The 18,465-nt window shown below is 44.9% G+C and overlaps 2 protein-coding genes across 2 annotated transcripts; one reads left to right on the forward strand and one right to left on the reverse strand.

Moving 5' to 3' along the window:
• The first annotated feature begins 2,526 nt into the window (after window positions 1-2,526).
• On the forward strand, window positions 2,527-12,594 carry fscn2b (fascin actin-bundling protein 2b, retinal). The gene is made up of 8 exons (XM_076760509.1): window positions 2,527-2,543; window positions 3,319-3,473; window positions 3,715-3,909; window positions 4,046-4,772; window positions 11,064-11,220; window positions 11,528-11,649; window positions 11,776-11,943; window positions 12,134-12,594. The coding sequence occupies exons 3-8, from the start codon at window positions 3,817-3,819 to the stop codon at window positions 12,337-12,339; spliced, it is 1,473 nt and encodes a 490-aa protein (XP_076616624.1). The 5' UTR covers window positions 2,527-2,543; window positions 3,319-3,473; window positions 3,715-3,816; the 3' UTR covers window positions 12,340-12,594.
• A 1,846-nt stretch (window positions 12,595-14,440) lies between these two features.
• On the reverse strand, window positions 14,441-18,330 carry faap100 (FA core complex associated protein 100). Its single transcript, XM_076760571.1, has 7 exons — window positions 18,008-18,330; window positions 17,755-17,873; window positions 16,717-17,594; window positions 16,375-16,531; window positions 15,224-16,280; window positions 14,888-14,974; window positions 14,441-14,770 (listed from the first exon to the last, which is right to left on the reverse strand). Exons 1-7 carry the CDS (start codon window positions 18,161-18,163, stop codon window positions 14,639-14,641), a joined length of 2,586 nt encoding a protein of 861 aa, XP_076616686.1. The 5' UTR covers window positions 18,164-18,330; the 3' UTR covers window positions 14,441-14,638.
• Between the last annotated feature and the right edge of the window lie 135 nt (window positions 18,331-18,465).

Consider the following 18,465-nt stretch of genomic DNA (forward strand, 5'->3'; position numbering starts at 1 on the left):
CTCTCTTTCACCTCCTTCTCCTTGTTCTTCATCTGCTCCTCCACTACCTCTTTTCCTCTCCTCCTATAGCCTTCACCCTTGCCTCCTCCTATGCATCCATCCTTCCTTCCCTGCCTCATCTCTCCCTTCCCTTCTCACCTCCCTCCCTCCTCCTCCTCCTCCTCCTCCTCCCTCTGTGTCTCCTTGGAGGAGGTGTAATGATAGCTATTTGAGTGTCATCAGCGGACCGCTGTAATGGCTTCTAAAGCACCATCCCACGGTTGCCACGGTGAACCTGGCACAGCCGCTGTCCCAGAATAAGGGGTGAAAAAAAAAACCATCTGGTTGGCTATCGACAGGCGTCACCGCGCAGACGGCAGCGGGAGTGTCGGCACATCAGCAGACGATGACGCAGCCCCCGGGGGCCACAGAGAGCGAGCTAATGATGCGTGGGATAGGATACATATGAGGAAGAAGTACAGTAATAGTGATAATAGTGATAGTAATGAAAATAACAACACTGATAACAATAACAGAATATGACTTTTTTGATTTGTGAGCACTGTGTCTGTCTCCTGCTCCTACCTCCTTTTTTTTTTTTCTCCCATCCTCTGCACTGTGTTTTCCACGTGTGTCTAATATGCATGCATGTTTCTCTGATGAGGATTTCAGGTATGCAAATATAAGGATCTGATTTCCAATTCATTTTAAAGATAAGGAGTGTTGAGTTCTCAGAACGAATTGGACACATTCACACATATGCACAGCTCCTCTTACCAATAGGAGATCAGATCCACGTGGAGAAGCAGAGCAAACAGATAAAGTGAAGTGATTTATCCACATCATTAAGTGTTTATGAACAGCCAGGTAGACCGAAGACTTTTTGTCCTGAAACTGCAACTTTATTGTACCCAGCGAATGCCCCTAACTGTCCCTTTAAGTTTTTAGTTTTAATGGCAAGACAGAGAAAATCTCACATCTTGAAGACGGTTTTTCAGGGTTCACAGCCAACTGTCTGCAGAGCAGGGACGCCCTCTGAAGGTTAAGCAACAGGGCCTAATACAGTTCATCAGTGTGGATTATGTCAGATTTATGTGCCTGTACACTTCAGTGTAGCAGTCAGTTTCAACAACAGGTCGTTTTGTCTTTTATCTACCTCACAGCAGTAGTCAGTAAAAATAATATATTTGTCCTCGTCATGTGACTAACCACAACCACCTGCCATCATGTTCACCAGGGGTTTTTGTATAAAGTGTCAGTAAATAGTTTCATTTAGAGATCAGCAGTTGATACCGATTTTTACAACACTGTTGTGAAGATTTAATGAACACTTTCCATTCTCATTTGGCAATTATTAAAAATATATGACACACATGCATGTGGCAACTTAAGCATGAATCTTCTCTCGCCGTTTGAAATTCTCTGGAAAATAAAGCAGTTGTAATGAAAAACATCATTTACAAACATCAAAAAGATATGAAGTCACCCAGTGCCTAGTGAAATTAGAATTATTATTTCTATTAATGAACAGAAAACAACCTCAGCCACAGGTTTGGATTCACGTCTGATCCCTGTGTTTGTCTGAAGGATTGATAAGATTCTTATTTAAATATTGCAAGGGTAAAATTACACCTGGATAGATGATTTAGAAGTTTTCTTTTAGCGAGTCAGTGGTCTGTTCCTGTCTTCTTATTGTCTCATGATCGCTACATACTGTGGGGATAAGACTACCCATATCAACGCTGATTGGAGGTCCTTTAATCTAGTCTTATCACACCAAAGTTTCAAACTGGAAACAGGGAAACTGATCTGAAGTCAGCATCTCAGAAATGTGGGATGTCGATCTGTTTAGTGTTCACACACTCAATTACAGCACTCACGTCCTGCGGTATCTGTGTTTGTGTGTGTGTGAGAGAGCGTTTGTGTGTAAGTGTGTGACACGCATTGTTTATCACATTTTGTGTAAAGCGCAGCAGTTCAAGTCTGGGTCAGGAGAAGTAAATCTTTCGGTGGGTGGTGTTTGCTATGAACCCTGGGACCCTCCTCTGACCTTTGTGTGTGTTTGTGTGTGTGTGTGTGGTGGGGGGGTGATGACATATATGTTGCTGTGGGTCAGCGAGTCTATGTGTATGTTTATAGCCATTGACAAGCAAAGGGAGGGGGGAGTGTGTGTGTGTGTGTGTGTGTGTGTGTGTGTGTGTGTGTGTGTGTGTGTGTGTGTGTGTGTGTGTGTGCATTCGGGGAGGGATAGCGCTGATAGATTAGCCAGGTTGGGATGATTGGGTTGAGGATTAGATGGATTCAGGAACAGACACGTCTGTTTACTCTGCAAAGAAGACTTGTAATAGGCTGATTGGCACGCACACATTCAGTCAACCCCATATGTTGATTAGCTTATTATTGTTGCCTTTACAACACACATCATCTCCTTTCCCTTCCATTTGCTTGTCTCCCAAACTCAGATGTTAAGTGCGACTCCCTCGGCCTCTTGGACACATTTCCCATTAGAACCGACCCAGAGAGCTTGCAATCAGAGAAGGTGTGTAACTAAACCCCCAGCATAGGTAAGTAAGTAGAGCTGCACTCGGGCAACTATGCCAAAGGCATGGGGAGTGCTCTTGTTACCCTGCTGTGTGTGTGTGTAATTGTGTGCGTGCGCATTGTTTCTACTTACCTGTCTTTATGTGTCACAGAGAGGCGAAGTGCAGGAGCTCAGAATAAAGCGCAGAGGCAGAGAAAAGCAGGATTATACACATGGCAGGTTAGAGAAAGGCAAAGAGAGAGAAGGAGAGGATGGGAGGAAAAAGCGACAGAGAGAGGCTTAAGATTACAGAGGCGAGCACCCTTTGTTGCTGAATTCACTTGTGATGGACGGCTTATGTTTAGGGAAAGAGTGAAGGAGTCCTTCAATGCGCTACCATAAAATTTGCAGGACTGCTGAGGATGTTCTTCTTCACTGATCAAACTTTTGTCTGACAAACGAGGAACCTGGACTTCAAGGAACGTGCACAAGAGGGTCAGAGTATTGGATGTGATCCAAAGATAGCAGGAAAAGAAGCCAAAGGAGGGGCAAAAACTCCAGCCCCAGGGAGGGATAGTCAGGAGGGACCAGGTGATTGAGCCTTCAGGGTGAATAACAAGTCAAGCAAGAACAGGAGTGAGGCTGGACGAGAGAGTACCGTTCAACAAGAGAGAGAGAGAGAGAGAGAGAGGGTGAGAGGCTCGAGTTAAGCAGTTGAGATCAAAATTAGTCTACAGAGAAAAAGGGGTTGACGCCGGAGTCCGGACTAAAGACAGATCAAGTTTGACTCAAGTCTTTGCTCCCTCTAACCTGATTAGGGTGAGGAGGGGTAGTGGTGGTCAACAGACCCAGCAAGAGAAGGAGAGGAGAGAGAGAGAGAATCACAAGAGGACGCTTGGTGAAAGAAGCCTCTTAAATCTGGGAGCTGGAATTAGAGCCGCAGAAACTGCAGAGGGGAAGCCACAAAACCACAGTAAGTAAATTAGGAGGCTGTAGCTGGAAAAATGTATAATGAAGCCATGGGCGGGGGAAGGAATTTGTGGTCTTTGGAGCGCTTTATATACTGTACCTTAATGAATTGATTTCCTGTCTTTAAGACTTTCTCATTTCATCATTCTCCATGACTTCATCTCCTTCCTTATTCCTCACCTCTTTAAAAAAAACCTTATTCCACCCTTTTTTACACTTTTCCTTGCTCCTGCATCCCATGTTAGGTCTGTTCACCCTTCTCTTTCTCCTTTGCCACTCTTTCCCCCTAACTTGTCTCGCCCCTTGTTCTCCCTCTGTCCCTCACACTCCTGAATCCACAGGTGAAGATGCCTGCGAATGGGAACCGTCCCTTGAAGTTGCAGTTTGGTCTGATCAACCATGAGGGTCGCTACCTCACTGCAGAGTCCTTTGGCTTCAAGGTACAAATACGCCATCCAATATAAAAGAAGAACCCTAACATATTTGCATGATTGTTAGTGCTATGCAGTATATTATGCACGGTGTTATACAGGAAAGACTTCATGCTATTGGTTGGACCATTTCCTTGTCTCTCAGGTGAACGCGTCAGCACCCAGCCTGAAGAAGAAGCAGATATGGACTCTAGAGCAGGACTCTCAGGACACCCAGGTGGTCTACTTGCGCAGCCACCTGGGACGCTACCTGGCATCTGATAAGGATGGCAAAGTCACCTGTGAGGCTGATGGGCACAATTCTGACTGCCGCTTCCTCATCGTGGCGCAATCAGACGGTCGCTGGGCCCTGCAGTCTGAGCCGCACCTCCGTTTCTTCGGTGGCTCTCGGGACTACCTGTCCTGCTTTGCCCAGGCAATCACAGATGCAGAGCTGTGGGCAGTGCACCTGGCTCTACATCCGCAGGCCAACCTGCTGTCTGTGGCCCGCAAGCGTTACGCCCACCTATCTATGGAGGATGGGGAAATCGCTGTGGATGTGAACATTCCCTGGGGAGTGGCAGCTCTCCTCACCCTTGTCTACCTGGATGGGAAGTACTGCCTAAAGACCTGCGACAGCCGCTTTCTCAGCAATGATGGGAAGCTCTTGACGGAGAGTGGGAGGGCCACGGCGTACACACTGGAGCTGAAGTGTGGGAAGCTGGCCTTTAAAGACTGCGAGGGGAAGTATTTGTCTCCCATGGGGCCTACGGGCACCCTGAGATCTGGACGGTGTTCCAAACCGGGCAAAGATGAACTGTTTGACCTAGAGGAAAGCCACCCACAGGTGGTTCTGATGGCAGGCAATGGGCGATATGTCTCTATAAGACAAGGTAGGCAAACACAGACACATCAGCAGGAGGTGATGTTGTCACAAATCTGATTTTGCCCTGAAGCCTGTATGCATGCACGAGCTGCAACTTGCAGCTTCCTAGGTTCTCTAAACTCTTACACAGAATCCCAAATGGCTGATTAAATGGAGGAAGGCTGACCTTAGGTGCCACTGAGGGGTGTCATACGAGCCTTTTGCTGACACACGCTGACCTACACACATACATAATGAAGCAGAGGGGCAACAAATACTACTACTACTAGCCCCTATACACTACATGTGCACTGATACACGTGCAGAAAACTGAGCTAACAATTCACAGGAAGTACATTAACTTGTGGACACGCTGAATATGCATGGTTAAGGGAATAGGCCACTCTCTAATGATTGTCAACTGATAAGGGATATATGGTAATTATGGGTAATGTAGTCTGGACATCAACATGCATTGATATCACATTGGATAGTAGCGTCTTTCCAGGAAAACAAGATAGATGAGGCTGATACGGGACACTATCAGTCTCATCGAAGAGACCTGAGACGAATACGTCATTCATTTTGGAGCTGCAATTGATTTAGGTTAGTCCACTGTCTGTACTAGATCTTACTCTAGTGAGCGAATTGGTCGAATGACAGATTTATTGTGCACCGATAATAGCAATAACTAGAGAAATAGATTTTTCTACAACAGTTATTTCATGAAGGAGTTTTAATGTTGTCAGTGAAGGTGTTTTATTCCTGAAATATTATATATATATATAATAAGTGCAGCAAATATAGTATTTTTTTTTCCAAATTATTTATCATAAATATTCTGAAAATCCCCTTTCATTCCCTCTCAAATGTCCCTCCTGGCTTTGTGGGTAATGGTGTTAACACTGTGTGCCTTTGCCCTCTGGCTTACCAAAACAGCTGCTTGAAACCTATATGCTGTACGGTAATGCTCTGTTGATACTGTATTATGTATTTACTCTTCGGTCTTGTGACAGGGCTGTCGGAGTTCGTTACTTGATCAGCATGCAGCCATGACACCTCACTACTATACCGCTGGATTACACCTGCTCCGCATTGGCTTCAAAGTTGTTTTTACTCAAAAACAAGGTTGAATTTCTTCGATCGGTGTAAAAACTACGACAACTGTAATTGTGTCGATCGGGTTCCATCTAACCAGCAGTGCATTAGAAGTGCTTGCCAAGTGTTCAGTTGCTGCTGGTTGAAATGGTTTGCTGGTCTGATTTGAAACTGGATTTGGGGTGGATTAGCATACACCAACAGTGCTTGTCAGCATACTTGGCCATGACACCCATCTGCAGGCTGCAGATTCTTGTCTGCAGGGTCGAGTTACTTCGGCCCAGGGTGCTGTAACTGAATCTCTCCCTGCTCATTGTTCCTGGTTAGCAGTGGGAGCTTCAGGAGGAAACCAAACGGATGGGACCCCTGCAAACTGATTGGTTGAAGGAAAGGAAAAATATGGTGCATATAAAGTAAACAGTGCTAAGTATACAGTACATAGAGTAGCTTCATGGACGAATGTATGCACAGAGAGAAGGACTCGCAGCATGTTCATATTTGTCTGTTACTGTCTCTCTTTCTTTCTCTCTCTCTCTCTTCCTACACTTGTTCTGCACAAACAAAAGCTTTATCTTTCTCCGACACACTCGCCCACACACAACCATACCGTCCTGCTGCGGCAAGTGGTGAGGTGGTGTTTTGAATTATTGATGAAGTTGGCCCCTGTTCCTGGAAGGCGAGGGGGGAGTTTGCTTTCAGAAACCCAAGCTGCCTCTCACCTGGGGCCAAAGCTTCTGCCCCTCCGAGTCCTGCTCTGTCACGCTAATCTAACCCGCTAACCCCGGCCTCAGTCAGTGCTGCTGATGTGCTGCTGAGAATCAAGGAAAGAAAGTGTGTTTAGCAACATATGACATTATGAAATGATGACATCAAGGTGCAAGATAACTTTTGTTTATCATTGTATATTTTTTGCTGCTATGGCATTTTAGACTTGAATGACTAAAATCAACTTCTCGCCTATTATTATTACATACTGAGGCTTGCATTCACACCACTGACTATTAATGACTGTTCAGCAGTGAACAGCTAATCTCATCAGTGGACAAGCTTGGTAACATGGCAATATGAGACATTAGCTGACTTGCCCGGTTTCCCAGTTTGCCTTTGCTGACTATGTTGCTTGTAATGTGAACAAATGGTAACACTGAAAGAAATTAATATCTGAGAATGAATGATAATTTTGCAACAAACAGAGAAAATATTCTGTGCAGGTGAAAGGCAAAATTGTTAAGTTAGACTTAAAGTGGGACAAAAGTATAAAAAGGAAAAGCCTTACATGCTCGTGCCTCAAAATTCTTAAACACTTGGCCAAATATACCTTGTTACCTTCTACGTCTGAGTTTGACAGGATGATTAAAGAAGAGGAAAATGGAAAGCAGAGAAGGGAGGATACAAACCTCAAAGGACTTTAGGACAATAGGAGTATTTGTGGAGACAGGTGGGCTCTTCAGCCTCGCCTAATGTCACCTGTCTTTACACATAAATTAGCACCTTTGTTCCTGCTCCATTTAGTGCAGAGGAGTCATGTTTGCTGTATGCTGTAGATTTTGAAGAGAGTGCAAATGCAGCAAATGAATTAGTAATAAAAGAGGGTCAGCTGTTACGAGGTAGAGTACGAATTTAGATAGAAAAGTCTTAAAGAGAGTTTTTGTTGGCAGTAATGGGACACAGTGTGTGTGTGTGTGTGTGTGTGTGTGTGTGTGTGTGTGTGTGTGTGTGTGTCTCACCATGTCATGTAGATCTGTCATCGCGTCTCTCATCACCTCCTTGTGTTCATCGTCTAAGTGGTCCACTCTGCCCTGAAAGTGAAGGAGAGATGATAGTCCAAAGATACAAACTTTCCATTACACACGTGAACACATGGACATAAATGCACAAGTACACACATGATGCAAGCATGCACAGACACACACACATGCACAGCCCAGGAACAGATAAATGAGAAAAAAATAAATGGACTGAAATAAAAATAAAAAAAAAAAACGTCAGAAAATGCAGTTGTGAAGGATGAAGGATTGGGAGAAAGAGGAAAATAAGGAACAGGGGGATAGTGGCATCAGCTTACCATTAATAATAGATGTCAGAGGCATCTATCGCTGATGGATTAGTTAGGCTTGCTCCACTTGCAGGCTGCAGGTAGGACAACACCAGAAAATGGAGCTGGATCTGGGGTCTGATCCAAAATGTGGCACTGCTGATGTTACCTGTGTGTTTTTGTGAGTGTGCTTGAGTCAATGCGTCAGGGAGTGTACTGATGAGGAGTGCACCTTGCTATGCTGCATAGCTTATCAGTGATCGTGGCTATGATGACATCTTATTTTGCATGCTTGACCAACTGGTGTGTCAAAGATGGTCATCAGCAGAGCTATTGATATCCTCAGATTCCTGGCTTGGATTTCGGCACATCTAATCTCTTTCTCCCCCTTGTTCTCCGTTTCTTTCTCTTCCTCCATCCTTCCCTCCTTCCTCTGCCTCCTCGCCTCTCATCTATCAGATAGCGTCCATGAGGTCCCAGCTGAGCCCTGTCGGAGGATCATTTCTGGGTTGAATTAGTGTGAAATGGACACACGGAATAGGTAGACAAAGCATGACATTGAGTCGGGATGAGAGAGAATGAGAGTGATGGGCCCCCAGGCATAGGTGCAGAGTACAGGGGCAGGAATTTATGCTTCAAATGCACTTAAGATCAATGATAATTTCTCCAGCTGTAAAACCTCATGATACCTAGTTTATCGGGGGTATATAAGATGTGATTAAAGCGTCCCGGTAGCTCAGTAACCATGACATCTTTGTCGCATGTCATCCCCCTTATTCCTCCTCCAGACTGCATCTATGGTTAGATATCAAATTAAATCAAAATGCCCTCAAAGAATCTTAGAATAGGTGGACTTCACACTGTCATGAACCATGCAATAGCACTGAGCAGTAATTGATAAAAAAAAAAAAAAAAATCAAGTTGAAATTGTTTTTTTTCCATCACAAAACTGTAACCAGGCCTTTCAAACTGGTATGCGTATGTGCATCTGTGCTGGATTATGCAGATGTTATTTATGTGGATGCATCCTTCAGTCGCAATAAACCACTTGAAGCAGCATAATCACAGTGAGCTCAGGTTTATTACTTGTGATGCCCTAAGAACATCCTGTGAAATGTAGGAGAAACCTGGATGGACCTCACTTAGGACGTGCAGACAATATCTTGCCTTGTGTTGCTTTTAGCCACATTAGTGACATGGCGCTGGGGCTTGCATTGTTGATCTGCAGGTTGGTTCTGCATCTCAGTTCAGACTGAAATATCAAACCAGTCACGGGATTTTCATCAAGACATCCAAGTTCTAGTGCCATTAACACTTTTACAACCAAATACCTGCTAACTAATGTCATTATCCTCAGCCTTATCTGTACTTTACTTTGGATTTAGAGCTCATGAGCAAATGTTAGCATGCTAAACTATAATATATAAAAAATGGTGGCTTAAAAAAAAAAAAAAAATCTCGACCAATCAGAAATGTTCCATTTATCTTGACTCTGCTATTGTCACTCTTGTTGAGAATTGTTGTTTTGCAACCCTCGATAGTTTCTCCATGCAGTCGTATTAAGATTACCAATAAACCAGACTGATAATCTCTGAGGTTTAAGTCCTAAATTAATTTTTTAAGGCACTGCTGTCAAATAGTTTGGTTCATATTTGTTGAATAAAAGTACCTTTCTATATCTGAGCATAGTATAAAAATACGGTTGCAAGTCAATGCATTTGAATTTTCAGCAAGTTTTCCATATGTTTGATCATTCATAGCTCTGTTAACTTGAGGGTTGAGCAGGCTTGGTAATTATCTGTACATCCTGCTAAGTGTGGACCATAAAATCCTCTGGTCTTTTCCTGCTTTTCCTTTATTCTTTTATTGAGGGGATTGAGGGATTGGACGGGTAGCACTTGAAAGCTGATTATATCAGAGCCCCGCTGAGAAGAGGGCAGATAGGCAGGGCCGGAGGTGGGGTGATGGTGATGGGAGGGGGTCAGGGGCAAGGAGGGAGAGATGGGGGAGGGGAGGACGGTAGAGGAGGATGACCATAGAGGAGAGCAGGCAGAGATAAGATCTGCAATGTTAAAGGATTAATAAAATGCATTGGAGATGTTCTGGGGTGCATCTAATTTGGGATTTAGCTCTTTGTAATCTGTCTCGTCGTGGTGACAAACAAATGTTTTCTTTTCTGCCAACATGTATGATTATGTTAACAGCTGAAAATATTAATCACAAAGTGACTTCTGAAATAAAAAAGGGAATAATAACGAGCCGAAAGCTGCCTGTTTGCTTCTGAACCTGGAAGCCGAGCCGCCCATCAAAGCAGAAAGGGGTTTGATGTCAATACGTTTGCGTTTGTCTGTGTTTCTCCATGTTTGACACCAGTACTGCGTCATGTGTTAGCTATGTAAATGCTAAAATAACGGGTTTCTAAAAAAGTGATTGCCAATCAAATGTGAGATGATTGGGAGACACACGCATTCACTGCATACAGTGTGTGATAGCTCGTCTCTGTAAGGTTTTTCTGCATGGGCACATGTAGTGTTTTCAATTTATTTACAGTGTATTTTGTCCACAAATGCACCCAGACCCACAATCAGTGAAAATGTATTTACCCTCAGGAAGTTACATGCTTGGCATGTCAGATCGGCTTAAGACAGAACCACTTCAAAATAACCTCACATCCCAGGATCAGACATGATTACCAGCTCTTTCATGCTGGGCCAAGAGAAACACAACAATACAACCTGATTAGCGAGCTGCTTTTGTCGCTGTTGTCCCAAACTATTTCATTTTAGTTGTTGTTATTTGACTTGCCACTGAAAATTGAGGGAGGGAAAACAAGTATGTCTGTAGATTAATTTGTTTATTTCATGCGCAAATCACTTTACCAACACCTATTGTGCGCACTCAGATGTATTTTTTGTACATTTGGATGTTGCCTTGAGTTCATTGCCCGATACTATAACCTCACCCATCATGCAAGTCTTAAATGTTGCAGTAAACAACCCTTAAATGTTTTGTAACATGCAAAATACAACACTGCAATACAATTGAAAAATGACTTGAATGGAAAGTGAGCATTAATAAAAAATTGCGAGCAGCAGCCAGTGGATGGGTTTCTCCAGTCATTACAGCTCTCAGGTGTTTTCATGCTGAAGTATTAACGACAGGATGTGCTTGCTGTTTCCTTCCCAGGTGTAAGCCTCGCAGCCAATCAGGAAGATGAGACAGACATGGAGACTTTTCAGATGGAGATTGACAAGGAAACCAGAAAGTGTACGTTCCGCACCAGCCAGGGGAACTACTGGGCTCTGGTGGCCCACGGAGGCATCCAGAGCACAGCCACGGAAGTGTGAGTGAACGCCCTCATAACCACTGTTCAGAGTGAAAATGAACACAACCGCATGTGTCGCCTCTACACTTTGTATCACAGATAAGAATGAAAATAATGCGTGCATGAGATGGCAAATAGCAGCATATAGTGATAACTTGCCAGTTTGAGTACATCTTAATTGTCCAATCTGATTTTATAGAAACTTCAGTCTCCTAGTTGACCTGCTTTACCTTTTTTACGCTTTTATGTGCACTCACAATATTTCCAGAGCACATAATGGCATGGAAAGTCTCATCTTCATTCTCTCTTGTGATGCCTACCGCAGGTCAGCTAACACCATGTTCTCAGTGGAGTGGCTTGGCCACAAGGTGGCACTAAAAGCTAACAATGGAAAATACATCTGCACTAAGAAGAACGGCCAGCTCCTTGCTGTCAGTGACTCCACTGGTGAGAGACAATAGGTTTTCTTCTCCTCCTCATCTCTTCACTCACCTCCTCCCTCAAACCCTGCCTCTGACCCCTCTCGCATTCCCTCTGATGCGTCTTCATCGTTTTGCTGTCACCTTTTGTCAGGCGAGGACGAGCAGCTCACTTTGAAACTAATCAACCGGCCCATGCTGATCCTGAGAGGAGAGAACGGATTCATCTGCCACCACAAGAACTCCAACACGCTGGACGCCAGCAGATCCGTCTATGACATTTTCACCCTGCAGTTCAGTAATGGGGCCTACCACATTAAAGGTCAGCGTGTAACAAGATTGATTCTTGCCCATTCTCTCTTTTTTTTTTGCTCCCAACACTGAAACAAATGTGTGTTTCAGAAATGAAAATCAGTGCAGCACATTACTTGGTCAAAAATGAAACACTTGCTTTTGCATCACCTGTGAGGGTGTAGCCACGTGTGTCTGACTTTGTGTATCTACCCATGCAGGCGTAGATGGACGCTTCTGGTACGTGAACAGCTCCGGCCTGGTGTGCTCAGATGGGGAGGCCCCTGAGGATTTCTCTCTGGAGCTGCTGGAGCACGGTCGCCTCGCCATCCGTGGCAAGAACGGCAAATACCTGCGTGGAGACCAGGGAGGCACACTGAAGGGCGACGGACTGAGCCTGAGCAGCTCAGCCCTGTGGGAGTATTAAAACAGTCCAATGTTTGGCCTCACTCCTCTCATCGCTGACTTACTCTCTGTGGCAGTTTGAGGCGAAAGACAAGTACAACCTGTGCTGATTTCATCCCACTTTTTCCCTCCTTCATGTTCCAACAAGAGCTAACAGGGATAACTGACTCACGCAGAGGGAGGAGGTGCAAGAAGAGGAAGTGACACATTCAGCCAAGAAACATCTTGATGAAGTGGACAATGCTTTGAGTCAGCGCTTGATCTCCAAGCAGCAAAAATGGTGTGAAAGAACATTAATGTTGTTGTGTTATTCTTTAGGTTTTTTTTTTTTTTTCAATGAGAATTTGCTGCATGATTGAATTATTGTCTGAAGCTAAACTACAGTCAATAAAGACATGTAGATTTACTGTATGCTGTAAAACCAAACATCCACTCCTTGCAGGTATTACATTACTGACAGCAAGGCAGCAAAGTATTGCAGGTGTGCATGACACTCATTCAGCCTAAGAAGTACAATGAATCAGGGTGCCATTTGAGACTGAAGCCACCTTTTCAGAGGAGGTGAAGAACCAGTAGAGGACTGTCACCGAGTCTCATGGACATGGTAGCAGTACTAATACGATCATTCCGAGCTTTTCTTCCATTTGTCCCTGTTATGTTTTTCTACATTTCTTTTATCTTTTATGAACATAAAGATGCAAAATACATTTATATGCCTGGTTATGGTTTGTTGTGGTGATGTCACATTTCTACTGGGATTATAGGAATCAAGGCCAAACTTGTCTATGGATGCTGACAGGTGAGTCATTGCAGTTTGGCAGCAGCATTCCACCAATCATATATATATATGTATGTATATGTGTGTGTGTGTGTGTGTGTGTGTGTGTGTGTGTGTGTGTGTGTGTTACCTAGTTACAGTCCAAATGAACTACAGATGTGCAAAGAGGTCAATAACACAGTTTCAATTTCAGAGTGTTGACCTGGTGCATTAAAAAGCTTATGCAGTATCATAACATCCTCACACAAGCACACTCCTGAGACCAGTAGCTTCAGACAGGCAGTGTGGGTTAGAATCCCCCAAGTGGTTCCAGGGTATATTATATCTTATATTATGTATTATATGACTTTTCTCTACTCGTTTGCTGTCTTGTGAAATACTTTCACCTTCACAGGGCCCTAAAAATCATTCAAATACACAATATGAGAAGGGAAAATCACTCTTTGGTTGAACTGCTCACCAGTCATATCCATACTAGGGCTGTACCCTGTGATTAGGGGTCACAAGTAGACATTGTTTCATTTTACAGGGTCATGAATAAAAAAAAAAATGTTGGGGGCGCAAAAGTAAAAGTACACATTGGCAGCAGTTTCCTGCAGTGTTTAATTCTACTGGTCTGGATATTATAGCTGATGCATTTAATAGTCAAATTGAAGTGAGACTACAGATTGTACATTACAAATTCCCACAGTAATGTAGGGAAATGGAAAGCAGTATAAAAAGACTGCTGTTGCCACCTGATCAAGAAAGAAACTACAGTACCAGCAGTCATTAGTACCATCCGATCATGGCTGGATCAACTATTTTTTTGATGCCACGTTAGCAGGAATTTATGCCGTTTTCACCGTGACATAACAGTATGTTGCAGTTAGCATGTGGTAGTTTGATGAACTGACAACGCGGTTAAATCAGATCGAGTCGTGCTGCAGACTACATAATGCATTTGAAGGCTTCTAACATTATAAGGCATACCAATCTGTTACTGAGCTTTCATTTCATTTGGTGAATACTGGAACAACCTCTTAGGATGATTAGCCTTACTCAAATGAATTTCTTACTCTTTTTATGTTGGTTGTTCATAAGCAAATACCTGCAACCTGCCAGCTGTCTGTAAGTGTCTGCACTTGTCTCCAGTGCCATGCACATGACCCCCTACATCACTGCTACACCTACACATATGAAACATCAGGAGCATGTGAACTGGAGGACCTTCACCCAGAGATTTTCCATTTGGACTGTAATTGCAGATATTTTTACTCCACCTGAGCTCTCCGGTCACCTTGTGCAGAATGCAGCGGTTTGAAAAAAGGAGTTGAGCTGAAACACACGACTAACAAAGAACAATGTAGGTGGCCACTTTAATTAGAGCTGCGGAAAATGTACAATAACTGAAATAATAATGGAAAATAATGAGTCACACGAGAATAAATGGTAACAATACAATAGACTGTGGGCATTATTTTCCAATCAGCTGCAAAGACAGGTTACATAACACTGAACAAGGCTGAGGGCAGCGGTGCAGGCTCGGCTAGATAAGAAGCATTTAAATTATAAGGAGAGGATTCTCTCTGAGCTCTCTGTAAACGGCGAGGAGCGATCGGGTCATCGTCCCGGTGGAGGCTCCTACACCGAAGGCCCCCGACACTCGGCTTTGCTGGATCTCCTGCAACAGGTGCTGACATGAGAGGAGAAGGAAAGAGAAGGAGCGATCAAGAGCAATGACACACATGAATGGAATAACTTGTTTTTTTTTTTTCCAGTTGTACTCCTAGTAGACAAATTCGAGACTTACCTCGGCCCGCTGCAGTGCCTGTCTTAAAGCTAAACTCTGGACTGTCTTTGTGGAAGCAGCCCTCTCAGGAGCCCTCTGCAACAGAGTCTGTGTGAAGGAACAGAGCAGACACTGAATCTAAAGGAACTGAATATAAAACTCTCAGACGTGCATCTGAAAGCAAGCTTTTCCTTTGAATTTGTATTTCTCCTTTTCTTTTGGGTTTTCCTGCATCTACAAGAAGTCCAATTATGTAGAGTTGAACAAAATAAAATTCCCAGCACTGTACGGTGTCAAGTATAACATAAATAGTGAATGTCTGCTGCTTAGCTTCTCTCAGTGTGTGTGTGTTTGTACCTGTACCCGCCGCAGCACAGCATGATGCAGTCCACACACCGCTGCTATCGATGAGCTCTCAACCTGAACCTCCACTGTGGTCGGGGACTCCTTCCCCACGCTCTCCTCCCCCACATTGACCTGAAGATCATTCTTTACCTCTTTCGCAGTCAGTTTGACCGTGCGTCCGTTTGGACCTCGAGCGTGGACCACTGAGCTGCTGATCTTGTCTCCTTGGTGTCCTGTCCTCACTCCTCCGGGACCTTCAGACAACAACCATTCCAGTAGAGAAACGCACACATTCTGAGGGGCTAAATTTGGTCCCTGAGGGTCCAAACCTGAGCTTTTCAACACCAAGGTATCCCTCAGTAACTCGGATGACACCCGCACGCTTGCTGAATGCTGCTGCTCTCGCTCAGGGTTTGAGGCGCTCTGTTCGCCACCCTGCCCTCTTCCTCTGCACCTCGTCCGGCGCGAGCTTAAAAAAGCTTGGATGGTGTCCACAGCAGTGTTGCTGCATTGAGATGCAGCCGTTTTCTGGATGGTTACAGGACTGTCCACCCACAGGGCGTGCAACCAGTCCACTGTCAGTGTGTTCAAGGGCAAACTGATGCAGCGACTGTGTGAATCGGGAAAGTTCGCTGCCTCCCGTCCCAGGAGACTTGAGAGTGAGAAGACGAGCGAGCAGCTGACTGTCATGGGAAAGGATGCATCGCCTGCAGCTGCAAGGGGCAGCGACACTTCTAACGTTTCTCCTGCATGGAGGTTGTGGAATGGGAATGAAAAATTCACAGAGGAGCTTTCTCCTCCTGCACTGGGAGAATAGGACAGAGGAAACACAGTGATGCTCAACGTCCAGCCTCGTTCCAAAACGTAAGGACTTGAATTATTCAGGACACATGTCAGGTTGAGGGAGTCTTTTTGAAGCAATCTGCTCCACTCAGTTATGGCATGACATCTGATTGGCTTCTCTTCACTTGTTGTACTGCTTATCAGCAGGAAGCTGATGTTAATCACCTGATTCAGGTGTCTCAGAATTTGATTTTTGGATTTGATGGCAGTTTTCAGCGTTGATGCTCTAAAGGAAAGCAATGAGAGTCACATATACAAAGATCAGGTTACGTCTACTGTGTTCTGTTTCGACAATAGAAAGGGAATCATGCTGGGTATACCTTTCACAAACATCCCCAATCGCAGACAGGAGGTCTCTGACGCCGCGGCCCACCTGTGTGGAGGCTACCTTGGACGATCTTGCATCCTCTCTGCCCACAGGTAAACTAATCCTCTGCAGCTGCCCTCTGACTGACAGCCCCAGCAGCTGAACTTCACCTGGTACACAAGGATGCAAGATAGAGGCAGTGAGGAGACCGAGGCTCAGTTGCTAGGCAGACGTGTGCTCAATTACATCAGTGCATGACATCATCAAGAGACACACAATGCAGTAAGCACTCTTATCACACCAGTGCTATAAGTTTAAATAAAAGAATCTGTGTGTTGGGCCTGAGTCTGCTTACCTGCAGTGTTGGACATGGGCTCAGCCAAGGCGATGACTCTACACACATTTAAACTGGTGGGGCTTTGGAGGGCAAAGCCTGTGTTCCTGGATGTCTCCACATCCCTTTCTTGGCCGTCTCTACCTGATGATCCCTCTGATAGATCGAGCACCAGCAGGTCTGAGCCCGTGCTGTAGTAAAGACAGTTTTTATCCACACGGCCACACATCACAGGCGCCGGTACACACCTCTCAATAAAAGCAGCTATGTTGCCCCCTCCCTCTGGCCCTCCCTTTTCTGTTTTGATCAGCACCACCCTGCCTTGTTCACCCACTGCCACCAAACACTGTGCATGTCCCAGACCCGTTTCCGTGACAACAGATGCTCCAACAAATATGACAGGCTGCTCCAGGCTATGCAAGACTCGGAGCCGTGATCCTGGGAGACTCAGAGGGAGGAAACACAGGCACCCATCTGGCAGGCCACAAAGGATCACCGGCGATTTGGCAAGGGCTGCGTCGATCCCAAACAAAAGTTTGAAAAGGACCGGCTCAAGACGGAAGTGGTCATCAGTTAAAGTTGTCTCTGATGTCTCCGAAAGGACACAAATCAGCACAGGCCTCCTTCCCCTTCCTGTCATTCTATCAGTGTCACTGTGTACAACACCCGAGGCCAGTGGAAGACTGAAAGAAGTGAGCATCTCACAGCTGCTGGACGCTGATAGTTTTGGAGAGTTGTACAGAGTCAACATCCAGGACGTGTCTCTCTGGGAAAGAGTCAGGAGCACAGAGCTGACGAGGAGCAGCGACAGCACTCCCTCATCTGGAACGAGCAGAAACTCAGAGGAGATTTTCAGCACAGCTGGACTGGAGGATGCCTCAGCTGGGGGGCTTTGAGCTCTGCAGAAATGAAAGGTCACATAAGCAAAAGGGAAAAAAATAGCACATTTAATGAGTTTTATGAAACACATGGGGACTTATTCATGGACTTGGAGGACCTGAATGAAACCCAGCTATCATGAATGCCACAGAAGAGTAGCATTTGTGTGAAGGTTCATACCTGGATAGCAGAGACTGTAAGCTGACACAGTAAACTCCGCTCCTACAGGCCACAAAGAGGAGCTGCTTATCATGACTCTCAACCAGGTCACTCACTGGGCCAGGAAACTGAATTACAATCTGCAACAAGACAACATAACACATCTAATGCTAAATGTGGACACAAAGCTAACTTTACCACCTGACAAGCTCAGAGTAGAGTTTCGCAGTCTAATTAAGATGTCTGATCTCAGTATGGTTTGTGGGTTACTTGCCGTGAGTTTTCTCTCTTGCGTACTGAAGACACAGACCTCGTCGCTGCCAATGCAGAGGAACACATCTGTCCCAACACCAAACTTGATCTTCGGTGTGCATGATGATCCAGGGAAGCCAAACTCTGCCCATGTCTCAACGGCACACCGTCCTTCCATAGCAACAACACCGGCGAAGAAGAAACTGACCTCTCCGCATGTGTAATGTTAGGCACACTGTTAGCTGACTGAGGGATGATAAGGGTGACGGTGTCAAAACTAGACGAGGTAATCCTGAACCGGTTGTTGACAACAGATGGGACGCTCTGACAAGTTCCGCGCGCTGTGTTTTGGACCAATAACTGCCAAGAACTACATTGCCCATGAAAAGTAAACGGAAGTCTGACGCCAGACGGCGGCTGTGGGTTTGGTGTTTAAAATTCTTTCTGGACTGAGATAGGGGAGCAGAGGGCGAGATTAAT

The sequence above is a fragment of the Chaetodon auriga genome, chromosome 20 (genome assembly GCF_051107435.1).
Source record: "Chaetodon auriga isolate fChaAug3 chromosome 20, fChaAug3.hap1, whole genome shotgun sequence".
Taxonomy (NCBI): Eukaryota; Metazoa; Chordata; class Actinopteri; order Chaetodontiformes; family Chaetodontidae; genus Chaetodon; species Chaetodon auriga.

Excerpts from the sequence above, each read along its gene's own strand:
- fscn2b (XM_076760509.1), top strand. The coding sequence starts at position 3,817 with ATGCCTGCGAATGGGAACCGTCCCTTGAAGTTGCAGTTTGGTCTGATC. Across the intron at positions 11,221-11,527 it reads CAGAGCACAGCCACGGAAGT|GTCAGCTAACACCATGTTCT; the intron begins GTGAGTGAACGC and ends TGCCTACCGCAG. Across the intron at positions 11,944-12,133 it reads TGGGGCCTACCACATTAAAG|GCGTAGATGGACGCTTCTGG; the intron begins GTCAGCGTGTAA and ends CTACCCATGCAG.
- faap100 (XM_076760571.1), bottom strand. The coding sequence starts at position 18,163 with ATGGAAGGACGGTGTGCCGTTGAGACATGGGCAGAGTTTGGCTTCCCT. Across the intron at positions 16,281-16,374 it reads ATTGGGGATGTTTGTGAAAG|AGCATCAACGCTGAAAACTG; the intron begins GTATACCCAGCA and ends GCTTTCCTTTAG. Across the intron at positions 14,771-14,887 it reads AGGCACTGCAGCGGGCCGAG|CACCTGTTGCAGGAGATCCA; the intron begins GTAAGTCTCGAA and ends CTCTCATGTCAG.